The sequence below is a fragment of the Mercenaria mercenaria genome, chromosome 9 (genome assembly GCF_021730395.1).
Source record: "Mercenaria mercenaria strain notata chromosome 9, MADL_Memer_1, whole genome shotgun sequence".
NCBI lineage: Eukaryota > Metazoa > Mollusca > Bivalvia > Venerida > Veneridae > Mercenaria > Mercenaria mercenaria.
The window spans coordinates 63,217,785-63,233,517 of record NC_069369.1 but is presented as its reverse complement, the minus strand read 5'-3'; the positions used below and the strand labels follow the sequence as shown (position 1 = coordinate 63,233,517).

At 34.4% G+C, this 15,733-nt stretch overlaps 2 protein-coding genes across 2 annotated transcripts in view; both read right to left on the bottom strand.

The window, feature by feature from the left end:
* Nucleotides 1-15,733, bottom strand: part of LOC123547274 (WD repeat-containing protein 6-like) — a 197,122-nt gene that overhangs the window by 68,629 nt on the left and 112,760 nt on the right. The window lies entirely within an intron of this gene.
* Nucleotides 1-15,733, bottom strand: part of LOC123547288 (uncharacterized) — a 69,750-nt gene that overhangs the window by 30,648 nt on the left and 23,369 nt on the right. The window contains exons 6-7 of the mRNA XM_053551548.1: nucleotides 12,864-13,073; nucleotides 2,077-2,224 (exon numbers count right to left, since the gene is read on the bottom strand). Of these exons, the coding sequence (XP_053407523.1) occupies nucleotides 2,077-2,224; nucleotides 12,864-13,073 (358 nt within the window). The remainder of the gene's footprint in view (nucleotides 1-2,076; nucleotides 2,225-12,863; nucleotides 13,074-15,733) is intronic.

The window sequence follows — 15,733 nt, the reverse complement described above, 5'->3', positions numbered from 1 at the left end:
GATGTGTTCAAAATGTTTGTAACGCTTACGAATTTTTAATAAATGATTTTCGAAATTTTAAAGTACATCTGTTAAAGATAACTTAAAAGACAGCAACGCAGTTATGATTTGTGTACAATGCACTCCCTCGCGAAATCTTCTGTCAGTAAGTGAAGTCTTAACAAAACCTTTTATTAAATTGTCTTGAAAGTATACTCCTGACTGTTAAGAGTAAATATATTTCAGGTATATAATTAAAAAGGTAATCAAGGCAGGGTTGTAGTTCCTTAACACAGCACTTTCACTTAATGCCCACCATCTTTGAATGTAGTTTGAATACATTCCTATTAGCATATAAATAGTTAGCGTTGAGAAGTACATTTTATAAATGTTAACAATTCTAAAATGAAGCAAGGTAAAGTTATGTTCCATATACAGTGCACATCCACTTAATATTGTCTGTAAATGTGTGAAGTTATGCAGAATCCCTTAAATAAAAGTGGTTTTCTACTCCAAACAAAAGTGTTATGACTATTTCAAGTAAGGGAAGATAATAATTAAAAAGTGAGCATATTTGAGATATATGTATTGTTTATTATACAGATCCTTCGTGTTATCCATCTTTGTGTGTTGTATGAATATTAAGGTATTGGATGAGAGATATGCCAATGACAAGTCAATTCAATAAAGGAAGATTTAAAATAGAAAGCATTGGTAAAGTTATTGTTCTTGCACATTGTTCATTTCCTTAATGCTCTCCATCTTTATATACAGTTTGAATAAATGCGCTTCTGCATTTAAAGTGTTATGTCACTGACAAAGAGATTTAGTAAAGGTAGATTATTGAAACACTTAGTAAGGCTGGGTTATCGTTCATGTACACTGTACTTTCGCCCAATATCTTCTGTCATTTTCTAAGTTTTAACACAAAATCAATTTATTAGTTTTCGAGTTATACTCCAGACCAAAGTGTTATGAGTAAATCAAAGAAGGTAGATGATTGAAAAGGTAAGCAAGGTGGAGTTATGGTTCATATACACTGAACTTTCATTCAATGTTCTCAGTCATTGTGTGAAGTTTTATCAAATTCGAATCATAGTTTTGGAGTTACAATGATAACAAAAATGTAACGAGTAAATTAAATGAAGGGAGATAATTAAAGAATAAGATAGTATTCTATTTCTTGTACTGTGTATTTTCGTTCAATTTCCTCTGCCATAATGTGAAGATGTAAATTAATCCCTTTAACAGTTTTCGTTTATATTCCGGATAAAAGTGCTATGAGTAAATTAGATATACAGAGAAAATTTTAAAAAAATAAGCAGGATAGAACTGTGGTTCTGGCATCTATCATTATGTGAAAAAACTTTTCAATTATTTTAGAGAAATGTTCCAAACAAAAGCATTAAGAGTAAATCAAAGAAGGGGAATAATTTAAAAAGTTAGCATTATTGGTCTTATACATTGTACTTTCTCTTAATGTTCCGTCATTGTATGAAATTTTACCTGAATCCGTTTAATAATTTTGGAGATGGACAAAAGTGTTACTGATGGACGCATGCTCAGATGGACATAGGCATAGACAGAAAAACATGACAACCATATCCCCTTTTCGTTTCGACGTGGGGGATAACTATCTAGGTATATGATCAACAAATGTACATTTGTGTGAAAATCTTGCTAGCAGTTATACTTAAAAATAGATTTTCTTGGTAAACGTTTTGGTTAAGTCTACATTCCATGAATATTATGAGCCATAGCTTTGAAACATTGTTCTCATTATATGAACTTAGATTAGTAAGTAGGTCAAGAACCATAACTCTTTCCTGCATTTTGTCAAATCACTGGCCCCTTTTAATCATGAAAACTGGTATGTCTTGATTATGATTTTGATATTTTTAGGTTTGCTTTTCTTGAATACTATAGCTTTGAAACTTTACACATTTTGTCATCAATATGTAAGTAAGACTGTCAAGAACCATAACGCGTTTCTTGCCTATTGCCTTCGTCAAGCACTTACAGAAGAGCGTCTGCGTGAATTATAATATCAATCTCTAAATAAAATATCAACTTGTGTACAAAATAATGATAAAATACCTCTAGCATCGAGTACGAGAAATCTGGTTCCTTTTCGAAACTGTTTAACTGGACTTACTCCAGATTTGTAATTACTATCATCTTGAATGTACATGAAAGCTGCTTCCGTTTCGAACGCAATGGTAAGCTCTCCAGAATCAATCCCAGCCTGTCAAACAAAAAGCAGTTAAACATTGTAATTTTTCTTTCCTGCAGAAATCTAATATATCCAACTTGCTTCTCCTGTTTCTTTTTCTTGAGCAAATTCTTCTTCCCACTGTTTGAAACACCTCCTTTGGATCTTTAAAACTAATAACAATAATTATAATAATTTCATTTTGCAAAGGTGACATATTAAGAGTTCATAGTATACATTAAACATACTTCCAAAATGGCCTTCTATGCAAATGTAAATGCAAAGTATCTACAAAAATAACAGTAGCACATTTAAACACATTCGACAAACACGTGAAAATACACAATTTGTAATACTCTAGACGTATTAATCAATGAAATTCATTTGACAAAAATGTAAAGTCACTAATCAATATAATAAAACTTGAAAGCTAACACCTGTAATAAAATATTTATCATAATCGGTGGCTTAAGAAATATCATCTGAACAGCGTGTATAAGTACGGTGGTATGTTTAGGACATGCAATTATTGTTTAAGGATTAAATTATCTTGAGCGATCAACATCTTATCTCGTACGCACGACATCTTATCTTGAGCGATCAACATCTTATCTCGAGCGATCAACATATTATCTTGAGCGATCAACATGTTATCTCGAGCGATCAACATCTAATCTCGATCGATCAACATATTATCTTGAGCGATTAACATCTTATCTTGAGCGATCAGCATCTTATCTCGAGCGATCAACATATTATCTTGAGCGATCAACATCTTATCTCGAGCGATCAACATCTTATTTCGTGCGCACGACATCTTATCTTGAGCGATCAACATCTTATCTCGAGTGATCAACATATTATCTTGAGCGATCAACATCTTATCTCGAGCGATCAACATATTATCTTGAGCGATCAACATCTTATCTCGAGCGATCAACATCTTATTTCGTGCGCACGACATCTTATCTTGAGCGATCAACATCTTATCTCGAGCGATCAACATATTATCTCGAGCGATCAACATATTATCTTGAGCGATCAACATCTTATCTCGAGCGATCAACATATTATCTCTAGCGATCAACATATTATCTTGAGCGATCAACATCTTATCTCGAGCGATCAACATATTATCTTGAGCGATCAACATCTTATCTCGGGCGATCAACATCTTATCTCGTGCGCACGACATCTTATCTTGAGCTAGCAACATCTTATCTTGAGCGATCAACATATTATCTTGAGCGATCAACATCTTATCTCGAGCGATCAACATCTTATCTCGTGCGCACGACATTTTATCTCGAGCGATCAACATATCATCTTGAGCGATCAACATATTATCTTGAGCGATCAACATCTTATCTCGAGCGATCAACATATTATCTTGAGCGATCAACATATTATCTTGAGCGATCAATATCTTATCTCGAGCGATCAACATCTTATTTCGTGCGCACGACATCTTATCTTGAGCGATCAACATATTATCTTGAGCGATCAACATCTTATCTCGTGCGCACGACATCTTATCTCGAGCGATCAACATATCATCTTGAGCGATCAACATATTATCTCGAGCGATCAACATCTTATCTCGAGCGATCAACACATTATCTTGAGCGATCAACATATTATCTTGAGCGATCAGCATCTTATCTCGAGCGATCAACATATTATCTTGAGCGATCAACATATTATCTTGAGCGATCAACATATTATCTTGAGCGATCAACATCTTTTCTCGAGCGATCAACATCTTATTTCGTGCGCACGACATCTTATCTTGAGCGATCAACATATTATCTTGAGCGATCAACATCTTTTCTCGGTAATCATATCAATATATATTAAGGACCTTTGTGTGAATTCAGATCATTAGTAAAAACATCGGCTGCTACCGTTTTTGTTTTTGTTTCGATTATACTTATAACCGTTTCACATGTTTGCAAGGTTGGAAATTTAAATACGCAAACTGATAAGAAAAGGCTGTAAAAAATCAGTGATGATGCAAAAAAAATTTAAGTCCTTTACAAAAAAATTAGTATGTAGGCTTCGCCCATATATTAAAGAATTTCCTTGTTTTCCCTTAATTCATGCATGCAACTTTTCTGCGCGAATTTATCAGTCGAACTGAAATTTGTTGCTTTTCTAACATGCAGTATGTATCATTGGTTATGTTCATTTGATTTTGAAGGAATGACGACCAATTATATGCATTGCTCTCTCAAATGATGTGATAAACTTGTACATGTACTTGTGGGAAGTTTAAATAACAGCGGAATAGGCGGGACCCTAATTAACAACTTGTCCGTATGTTTTACTGATGACCTAAATGCACACACAAAGGGCCTTAATATATATAAATAAGATGTCGTGCGCTCGAGATAAGATGTTGATCCCACAGGATAAGATGTTGATCGCTCAAGATAATATGTTGATCGCTCGAGATAAGATGTTGATCGCTCAAGATAAGATGTCGTGCGCACGAAATAAGATGTTGATCGCTCAAGATAATATGTTGATCGCTCAAGATAAGATGTTGATCGCTCGAGATAATATGTTGATCGCTAAAGATAATATGTTGATCGCTCGAGATAAGATGTTGATCGCTCAAGATAATATGTTGATCGCTCAAGATAATATGTTGATCGCTCAAGATAAGATGTCGTGTGCACGAAATAAGATGTTGATCGCTCGAGATAAGATGTTGATCGCTCAAGATAATATGTTGATCGCTCGAGATAAGATGTTGATCACTCAAGATAATATGTTGATCGCTCAAGATAATATGTTGATCGCTCGAAATAAGATGTTGATCGCTCAAGATAATATGTTGATCGCTCGAGATAATATGTTGATCGCTAAAGATAATATGTTGATCGCTCGAGCTAAGATGTTCATCGCTCGAGATAAGATGTTAATCGCTCAAGATAATATGTTGATCGCTCAAGATAATATGTTGATCGCTCAAGATGATATGTTGATCGCTCAAGATAAGATGTCGTGTGCACGAAATAAGATTTAGATCGCTCGAGATAAGATGTTGATCGCTCAAGATAATATGTTGATCGCTCGAGATAATATGTTGATCGCTCGAGATAATATGTTGATCGCTCGAGATAAGATGTTGATCGCTCAAGATAATATGTTGATCGCTCAAGATAATATGTTGATCGCTCGAGATAAGATGTTGAACGCTCAAGATAATATGTTGATCGCTCAAGATAATATGTTGATCGCTCGAAATAAGATGTTGATCGCTCAAGATAATATGTTGATCGCTCGAAATAAGATGTTGATCGCTCGAGATAATATGTTGATCGCTCGAAATGAGATGTTGATCGCTCAAGATAATATGTTGATCGCTCAAGATAAGATGTTGATCGCTCAAGATAATATGTTGATTGCTCGAAATAAGATGTTGATCGCTCGAGATAATATGTTGATCGCTCGAAATAAGATGTTGATCGCTCAAGATAATATGTTGATCGCTCAAGATAATATGTTGATCGCTCAAGATGATATGTTGATCTCTCGAGATAAAATGTTGATCGCTCGAGATAAGATGTTGATCGCTCGAGATAACATGTTGATCGCTCAAGATAATATGTTGTTCGCTCGAGATAAGATGTTGATCGCTCGAGATAAGATGTCGTGTGCACGAGATAAGATGTTGATCGCTCAAGATAATTTAATCCTAAAAAAATAATTGCATGTCCTGAACATACTACCGTATATAAGCATGGTCAGAATGTTTTTTTAAAATCTCAGTATCAGTAACGTTGTTCTTGAATTAATGTATCATTTTTTGCATTTTAATGAATTGAATTCCACAAATGTATGACTTTATATGTGAATGTTGGTTTCAAATAGTTTGTTGGCGACTTTAACAGAGAACGATCTTTACGTGCCCAAGATGGGAGATCCTTGTGAGCAAACGTTCATATCTTGGACATATATTTTGATACAGGGTAATGGCCACATTTAAAAGCCAGTACAGGCAAGTGATAACTGCATCTGTTTTCAAAAGTTAGAAGGCTTAGTGTTTTGAGGTTTTTAGGTTATTTTTGAGTGTCGGATTTATAAACAGTGGATTCATCAGTGGATTCATCAGCATACATGTAAATTATAACACGTCTGAAATAAGAGTCGTATCATTTATATATAGAAGACATAGCAAAGGTCCTGAACTCGAGCCTTATGGTACTCCAGAGTTTACAAGCATCATTTAGAATGTGAATTTCTGTTCTTAACTAGGTGAGTCTGTTCCCGCAGATATAATTAAAATAAATATAAAACAAATATTTCAAGGCCGACAAGGCAAAATGCTTTTAGAAGATCGATAAATACAGACCCTACATATTTACCGCTGTCAACATCTTTCTAACAACTTTGAAGATATATGTCGTTTATATATCTCAGATCTGGTAGGTAAAGTTTAATTGTTGCATCTTGCTTAATCTGCCTATTTCTAAATTGGAATAACGTAAGCATTTTTCTAATTATCGAGAAAATATCGCTATTCATGCACTTATTTCTTATAAATCTGATAGCAGGAGTTTTGTTATCTCCGCAGCCGTGTAGGATTTCGTGGCGTTGAATAATCATAAATAAATGGTCAATGACAGGTTTATCGACGAATGTTTTCATCCCTGAAAAATTACGAAACCCTAATAATATTCACAAAAAAGTCTTCTAAAAGTGTCGACCTTAACTATAGATGTACCGGTAATATAATATCTACCTAGTCATAATTTTGGGAATTTGTGACAATTCCTGGGCATGGTTTTTAAAATTACCAAACCTACTGTAATAATATCATTGTCAAAGTTCAAAAAGTAAAGCTTTTTCATCTTATTTTAGCAAAACCTGATACAAGATTAATAAACGATCACGCATTTTTGTACAGATTAATTCTGGATTTACTCACTGGCACCAGACCAGAAAGAAACTGCCACGGTACGTGTTATACCATACTCCTAGGTATACTATAAAAACATGGTTATGAACGGGAAAATGTTCTTTACCATTTCATTCGCGCATTTAAAACCTAAAAAACGCAGTTCGGGAAATTGGTTCTATGCGCATTGAACAAGTGGTATTTTGTCTTCCATCATGCACAGAGTCCATCCGCTTAGCTCAGTAGCGAGAGCGCCGATCTACGGATCGCGGGGTCGTGAGTTCGATCCCCGGGCGGGATATATGTTTTCCGTGATGATCTAAAATCGTTCGTCCTCCCCCTCTGATTCATGTGGGGAAGTTGGCAGTTACTTGCGGAGAATAGGTTAGTACTGGTATAGAGTCCAGGAACTCTGGTTAGGTTAACTGCCCGCCGTTACATAGCTGAAATAGTGTTGAGAAACGGCGTTAAATCTAAAACAAAAAGCTCCATCCTGTACCGGTCACATTGCCTTAATCTTAATATTTCTTATCGCATTTCTTATTGAAATGCGTGCCTTTTTATTTCTTTCTTTATAATAGTAAGTGTCAGTGGGAATATTGTCTCTAAATGCCATTCAACAAAGGAGGTAGGTTTGTCTGAAAAAAAGTAAGAAAACGGATTGGATAATCCTATAAAAATTTGCTTTTTCATGTATCTGAAATGCTGTCACATTTTAATGGTCATTCTCTTAAATTTTGGGTATGTGGCATGGTCATTCCTGATCATGAAAGTCTATGGAAAATACAGTAGCAGTGTCTGATCTGCAGGCTAGAATGTGTATATGCGACATAAATGTGAAATGTGAATTAAATAAACGATACAACCACTATATGATTTTAAATTCAAAGTCCTTTCTAAGGTCTCATTTATTCATCTTTCCTAGTTTTATTTATAACTGAATATTTTAAATTCTGTTTTTGTTTGTTTACATTTCGCCCAACTTGTACATACGACTGTGTCGTACAGACCGGAAATTCATTAGGGTAGTTCATCTCCACAAAATACATCATTTCTGGTGTAAATATAAGAATTAGTGCTAAAATTTCCTTTCCAAACACGCTCATATTTTGCGGTTACCTTTTTGGTGTTACTTATGCTTTAACTAAGCGATATTTTTATTTGATCTGATGGAGTATAAAAACTAATAGTGTATCTAAAACTGATTAGAATATTTTCATATATATGTTTTACAGTACTTTTTAACAGTTTAACATTTAGGGAATTTCAGGATTTTATGTAGATAAATAATGAAAAAAAAAGATATTTAATCCCAAATTTTCAGACGCTTACAATTTAGTAATATTAAAACCTATGTCGGAGACATTCACGTTTTTTCTGATACTTTTTAACTGCTTCCAGAATGTAGGTCGCTCCCCGATTTTCATTACTGGCACTTAAATCACAAAACTCACATAAAATTGCTAATGATAACTTACAGACATCATTAGTTTTTAGGTTAGGTTCTCTAAAAATGTAGTCACTGGGTAGCCTAAGATTGTGTTGTGTTGTTCAGAACGTGTTGGTTAATAATTTATGGCATGCGCCGGTTAATATCTTAGGACATGCTCCACAAGTTCACGGTACTTCCTTATACTAAGTTATATGTTATATCTTTTCTAAATACCTTTCAAGCAAATTTCAACCTATTTTGACACCAGTCCTACCAACAATAAAATATATCATTTTGCCTTTCTCACGCTAATAGATTTTATGTCATATTGTTTCTTAGTATCCATCATACACCCACTACAGTATATATCTTTTACTAATCTGCATATTTTTTGTACATGTATATGTTTATCATGTACACATTCATACAGACACTGATATGGTACTGCGCTTTTCGAACGTAGATTTGGGTATTGCTGATTTACATTTGTTTCGTTTTACCTAAATCCTTTCCCCTAAAACATTAGTAATTTTACATTTCTCATTACTAACTTCTGACTTTCATTTCGTATTATTTCTCTGTATCCCTCAAACACAAAAACACTCCCCGTCCAACGTTTAAACTCCACCCAATAAAATTCTGTCCCTTCCCGATTAATATTTACTTCAATTTCTTCTATTACCTGAAAATGATCATCCTCAAACAATTTTTTTCTTGACATTTACTTCCCTGCAGACCAGTCTGGCGTTTATAGTACTTTTACCTATACCTACATTATCAATGTGTCATCTCCATACCAGATGACTTTTGTGATGTTGATGACGACGTACATTCTTGCATTGATTAATATATATCTTTTATGTGAAATTTGGTAAATAATGATAAATATGATAAAAATCAAATATCTTGATAGCTGCTATTTTTCGTCACAGGATATTCTGAAAATAATATTTCACGGAAAGCCTTATCGTTACGCTACAAATTATAAAAATAGACCGGAACTTCACGACGTCATTTCTATTTATGGACGTTAATTCCATCGTTTAAATACGAATTTAAATTTAGGGTAAGGGATTGCGTAAGACGCGTTGTCTCATTATCGTGAACATTTGTGCCAAGTAATATTTAAAAAAATGTTTTGCATGACAAAGTCATGGAGCAGACATGGAAAAAAACCTACTGACTTTGGATTTCCATTTGTGACATTGACCTTTAAGCTAAGGTTCTGGGTGTTGCGCATGACACATTGTCTTATTATGGGGTACATTTGTGCCAAGTGATATCAAAACCTCTTTTAGCATTGTTGAGTAAGTTACAGACTGGACAAAAGCCCGGTTGGCGTTTGACCTCCAAGTGTGACCTTAATCTTTCAGCTAAGGGTCCAGAATTAGCGCATAACACGTTGTCTCGTCCAGGGGAATACCTGTACCAAGTGATATTTAAATCCTGTTTTGCATTAGTTATGGAACGAACAGGAAAAAAAGCCTAAAGTAATATCAAAAATCCCTTGATGAATGACAAGATTATGGACCAGACACGAAATTGCAGACTGACGGACGGAATGACGGACGGATTGACGGAAAAGTGGAAATTTCACAGTCCTTGAAACTGATTTTCACCCAGTAGGGGACTAATAATTACAAAACGAAAGTGGTATGCAAGAGAAATATTCTAGCCCCGTTACTGCCTAAACTGTTACCTGACATATTATTGTCCTCCGCCTTTTTCGAGGAAAAAAGGGGATATAGAAATAGGCTGCGTCCTTCCGTCCTTCCATCCGCCCGTCCTTCCTTTCCTCCGTCCGTTCGTCCTTCACATTTCGTGGCCGGTCTATAACTTTGTCATCCTTTAAGGGATTTTTAAATAACTTGGCATAAATGTTCCTCATAATGAGACGACGTGTCCTGCGCAAGACTCAGACCCCTAGCTTCAAAGTCAAGTTCACACTTAAAGGTCAAAGGTTAACGATATATTTCGTGTCCGATCCATAACTCTGTCATTCATTAAGGGATTTTGAAATTACTTGGCACAAATGTTTCCTATAATGAGACGACGTGTCATGCACAAGACTCAGACCCCTAGCTTCATGGTTAAGGTCACAATTAGAGGTCAAAGTTTAACAGGATCTGTTTGGCGTCCGGTCCATAACTCTGCCATCCATCAAGCGATTTTAAAATTACTTGGTACAAATGTTCCTCATAATGAGACGACGTGTCATGCGCAAGACCCAGACCCCTAGCTCTAAGGTCAAGGTCACAGTTAGAGGTAAAAGGTTAACATGGTCTGTTTCTTGTACGGTCAATAACTCTGTCATTCATCAAGGGGTTTTGAAATTACTTGGCAAAATATTCCCTATAATGAGTTGATTTGTCATGCGGAAGAACGAGGTCCCTAGGTCTTAGAGGTCAAATTTATGAATGACTTTGTCCGGAGCGCCTTTTCTGCATGCATGGAGGGATTTTGATGTAATTTGGCCCAAATGTTCACCACCATGAGGCACCCTTGTTTTTAGAACTAATTCCCTTTGTTGTTACTAAATATAGCTTATATTATAACCTTTTTTCTGGCTGTAGGGAAAAATAGAGACCACTTTTCTGTGGTTCAATATGCTTGTTACATCCAATTTTTAGATGTATTTTGACCTATCTCTACATGTTAAGGAGTTTCGTGTAGACTTATATTGTATAGACTTTGTTTTTCTAGGATTAACTTCCCTTTGTTGTTACTATAAATAACAAAAAATCCATATAAAAATACAGGTGCTAGTGTAGAGAAACATGTTTGCTATAACGGGCGTATTGTGGCATTCTTGTTTATTTTCCTTACAAATTCAAAAATTGAATCACATTAAATCTTTACAATACAGATATTAGCGTTTGAAAGCATTCATCAGGTATAGATTTCCAGACATTTTCAAACTCCATAATGTTTTCATGAATTATATGATATATAGTTATGACTTATGTACAATGTTAGTATGTTGCCTTATTACTTAGAATATTTTGTATTGGTCTGCAATGTTTTGTGAAAAATGTCCCTAGGTGGGGGACGTTGGTAACTCTGTTACAAATTCTTGTTATGGTATAATTAATGAAGAAATTTCTGTCTTCGTGGGCGTAATATTATATCTGAATACAGCATGATAATGGTCTTAAAGTCATCCGTAAAGTACAAAAGCAGCGTGAACCTGTTTTCTTTTTCGGTATAAGTGCCGTCCTTCAACCCAAAGCCTTAAAAGTCCAAACTGAACGTGATGGTGTTGTTCTGTTTGACAAGTATATACTATTCATATATACAGTCTCTGAAAATATGCATGAAACCGAAAAATTGTCGACATTATTTTTAACTCAAATTGAAATAGGCCATTTTGTATACGGAAGAAATATTGACCTCTCTTGATCTCTGTATATAATTCTTTACATCGACCACAGTTATCACTCATGAAACTCGTTTTCGGATTAGGTGTATTCGGATACCCCGTGAGTTGGTCATTGGAATATCAAATATCTGACAGAGTCTTTAAAAGATAAATACATAGACAAGTTTTTCCATTGATAATTAGTTTAACTGATGAGTTTCGTACGATTCAAAACTCAAAGATAGTTGATACTTATGTTATTCAAAACACATGTTGTTTTTAACATGGAACCCAAGATTGCAGCGTGTCCGATATAGGCGACTTTCCCATACCGCAATAAATGGATGATGTTTGATGTTGTCGCTTCATATCGTTTCAATAGAAGATTTTGAGAAAGATATATTTTGACAAGAATAAAAGTAAATAAGATTATTGGTTAATACATGTAAATATGTATAATATAGATTTAAAGCAATGGTTGTTCATTGGAATGTAATCGACTTAAAATTTACGAGCATTTACTTTTTGAATATGCTCGCTGTGTTAATGTTGTATGATAGAGTTTAAACACGAGCTCATTGCGCATAAGTGACAACGGTTTCATTAATGAAACCACAATATTGGATTAAATTTAATTACTAATGATAAATTAATACAAAATATTTTAAAATTAAAATTTTTTGCATACAGCTGCAAAAATACAATGACCGCCGTTTGTGGAAGAGGCGTTTTTTGAAGTTCTTTGACATATATGCCCTTTGAACACTACTCCTCTCTTTTCATTCGGCTTTATTAGTATGAAAATGTCTTTTGGGAGGGTATTTGAAGCAGAACGTCAACTACATCTCACTATTTGGTAAGTTGCTCGGCGGTGACTGTAATTGTGCTTGCTAAGCTCAGTGCTTTCACGGAAAATCCAACGTTACTATTATGCCTTGGAAAATCAAAACAGTTATACAATGAAGACATGATGTACCTGTAAGACTGCTTCTTCCATAGCATCTCTCGAAGTTTCAAATCTCTCTGGAACTGTGATTACAAAGTACACATCGTCTTCAAGAATATGAATACTTTTTCTGATCCAGCTAAATGCTTCATCTTTCAAAACCCTAATCAAGGTAGACAGTATTACTATACTCGGCAACTGTTTTCCTGACACGTCAAGGACAAATGTTCTCTTTTCGTCCTATAAAACAAGAATTGTTATAAGCATGTTTTATGACTTTTTATGATGTTGGTTTTGTTTCAGTTGAAAATTAGTCATAGGACAGACAAGTAGGTGCTGCCAAAGTGTCTTATTGCTGTTAGTTTTTACAAGAGTAAACGCAACGTTTGAACTATTGAACTAAGATAAGTTATCCTAGTTTTACATGACTTATATTTATTACTACAGAAGAACATCATCTAGCAAAAAACTGTTCCTATGTCCTAGCATTTTCAACAACAACCTGATAAATTATAAATTTGCCTTTATGCGTCAGACACCAACTCCTCCTAAACCTTGCGAATAACGCATCCTTAATCAACTGAACATAATCTGCATATAAGTCACGTTGGTATGGTAGATTTTACTGGCGACAGCACATTTAGTTGGTTGTTGTCTTAGTTTATTTTCATAAGACATCAACTCAACCTTACGTAATATGCCAGCATTTTCGTCGCATTTTTCCCACCCAGCCAGTTGTGTTCCAACTTCATTCCCTGCTCGTTATGCTATACAGCTCCTTCTATTGAATCCATGATAATATTTAATTCTGCAGCTTGACTTTCCAAGGACTTTCGGATATTCCCCAGTGTTTACGTTTTTCGTACTGTTTTTTACTCCGACCTTCAGCGTTTTGTAAACAAAGCAAGCTTCCGGTTATTCAACGAACTGACGGCATCGACCTAAAAACGTTTTAATATGCTTACTAACTACTGTCTGTTGGCCATCGATTGTGCATTTTTAAACACTTTTTTTAAAATGGAGTTTTTGTTTCTAAAAGCAAAATGGGGTCGTGAAGATTTCACGGACCTAATCACCAATATTCGATATCAATGTGCCTGATTGTCCATGGTAATTTAGCGGATGCATAATATGTAACCCGGTAGCCTAAATAAATCCGAATAATTTTTATTATCATCATAAAGTATTGGTCTTTTTTGAACATGTAAGCATGTAATAAACAGCTAATTCCTTGATCTTCACCAATTAGCATAAAATTAAAAGAAAATGTGTTTGTTTTCAGTGAGATATTGAAATATATCTTCACCGATACGGGAGACAATTCTGATATTTTCACCCAGGCTCTGCCTTCGAGAAAATATTCAATTGTCTACCTTATCGGTGAAATTATATTTCGATATCACACTGCAAACAAACAAATATCCTCTATGTCCAGTGCCATTTATGCTATTTCACTTTGTAGCATTTTCTTGAATTGAAGAACACATTTGTCAACTTACTTCTTCTGAAATATAGAGAGATGTCGAGTGTGTTCATACATTCAAAATTTGAACTTTATCTTGATTCAGACTGATCTGCTATTATTCAGTTTCTAAATCTCTCCTTAACTTGAATTTCGTCTACCAATATCTTGTTTCGTTCTATATTAAAGTCATATCACTTACGTAAACAACACAAAACTAATTTTATTGATTCAGAATTTCAAAAGTTCTCGATTTCAATTATTCAAGATTTCAATAATTCAGAACTTCACAAATTCAAGATTTCAATTATTCAATATTTCATAATTTCATGATGAATTCACGATTTCCATATTTCATGATTTCGAAAATTCAATATTTCAATTATTCAATAATTCAATATTCCAGTAATTCACAATTTCAATAAATTCTCGATTTCAATTATTCAAGATTTCAATATTTTCAGAATTTCACTAATTCAAGATTTCAATTATTCAGTATTTCACAACTTCATGAATTCACGATTTCCGTATTTCATGTCAAAAATTCAAGAATTCAATTATTCACAATTTCATGATTTCACAAATACCACTTCAAGAATTCTCGATTTTACTGTTTAAATACTTCATGATTTCTACTTCACGAATTCATACTTAGAAATCGTGAATTCTTGAAATTGAAATGTCACCACCGGTCTTTCGTATGTATGCCATCCTGTTTTGATTCAGCTTACTTCATTAAACGTCTTCTTTCTTTACTTAAACAATTTTAGCAATTACATGTAGTTGTAACGTTGAAACAAAGATACTTATATACAGGAAATATCAGCTAACTTCCTTTTTAGTACGTATTTTGAAAATTATGGTTATCGTCTGTTAAAATTTTAATATTTGTCACCACTTCTTAATATACAGTGTAGTTGTAGGTCGATGTCAATGATATGTTATCCAGATTTAGATCATATATAGGATTACTTTATTGATATACAGTAAATTTCCACCTAACGGGCACGCCAAAACAATGGGCACGCCGAAATTGCGGCCACGTTTTCAAAGTACAATTTTTTTTTCTTTATTCATTATAAATATTGACCGGTACAGCAGTTTAAAGTAAAAACAATTTTTTGTAAGAAGTCTTTACCGCCCTTTTAAAAATTGAGGTCCCAGGGCAGATAGAGCATGTCTCCTTCTCTTGTAGGTAAGTAATTTCATGTGAATTTCTAAAAAAAACGAGAATACTTTTGCCGTATTTTGTTCCATATTTTATGCACTATATTGCTTCGAGAGCTACCCTAAGCCATCTTTACACAAGGGGAACAATCTGTTAATAGCTGTATCTCCTCTGAACAAGGGAGACTAATCCTGCAGGCTTCGTTGAATGTCAAGGGAGTTAATAGGGACTCAGTGTGGAGGTTTAGAGTAATCTGTAAACATGTGAAGT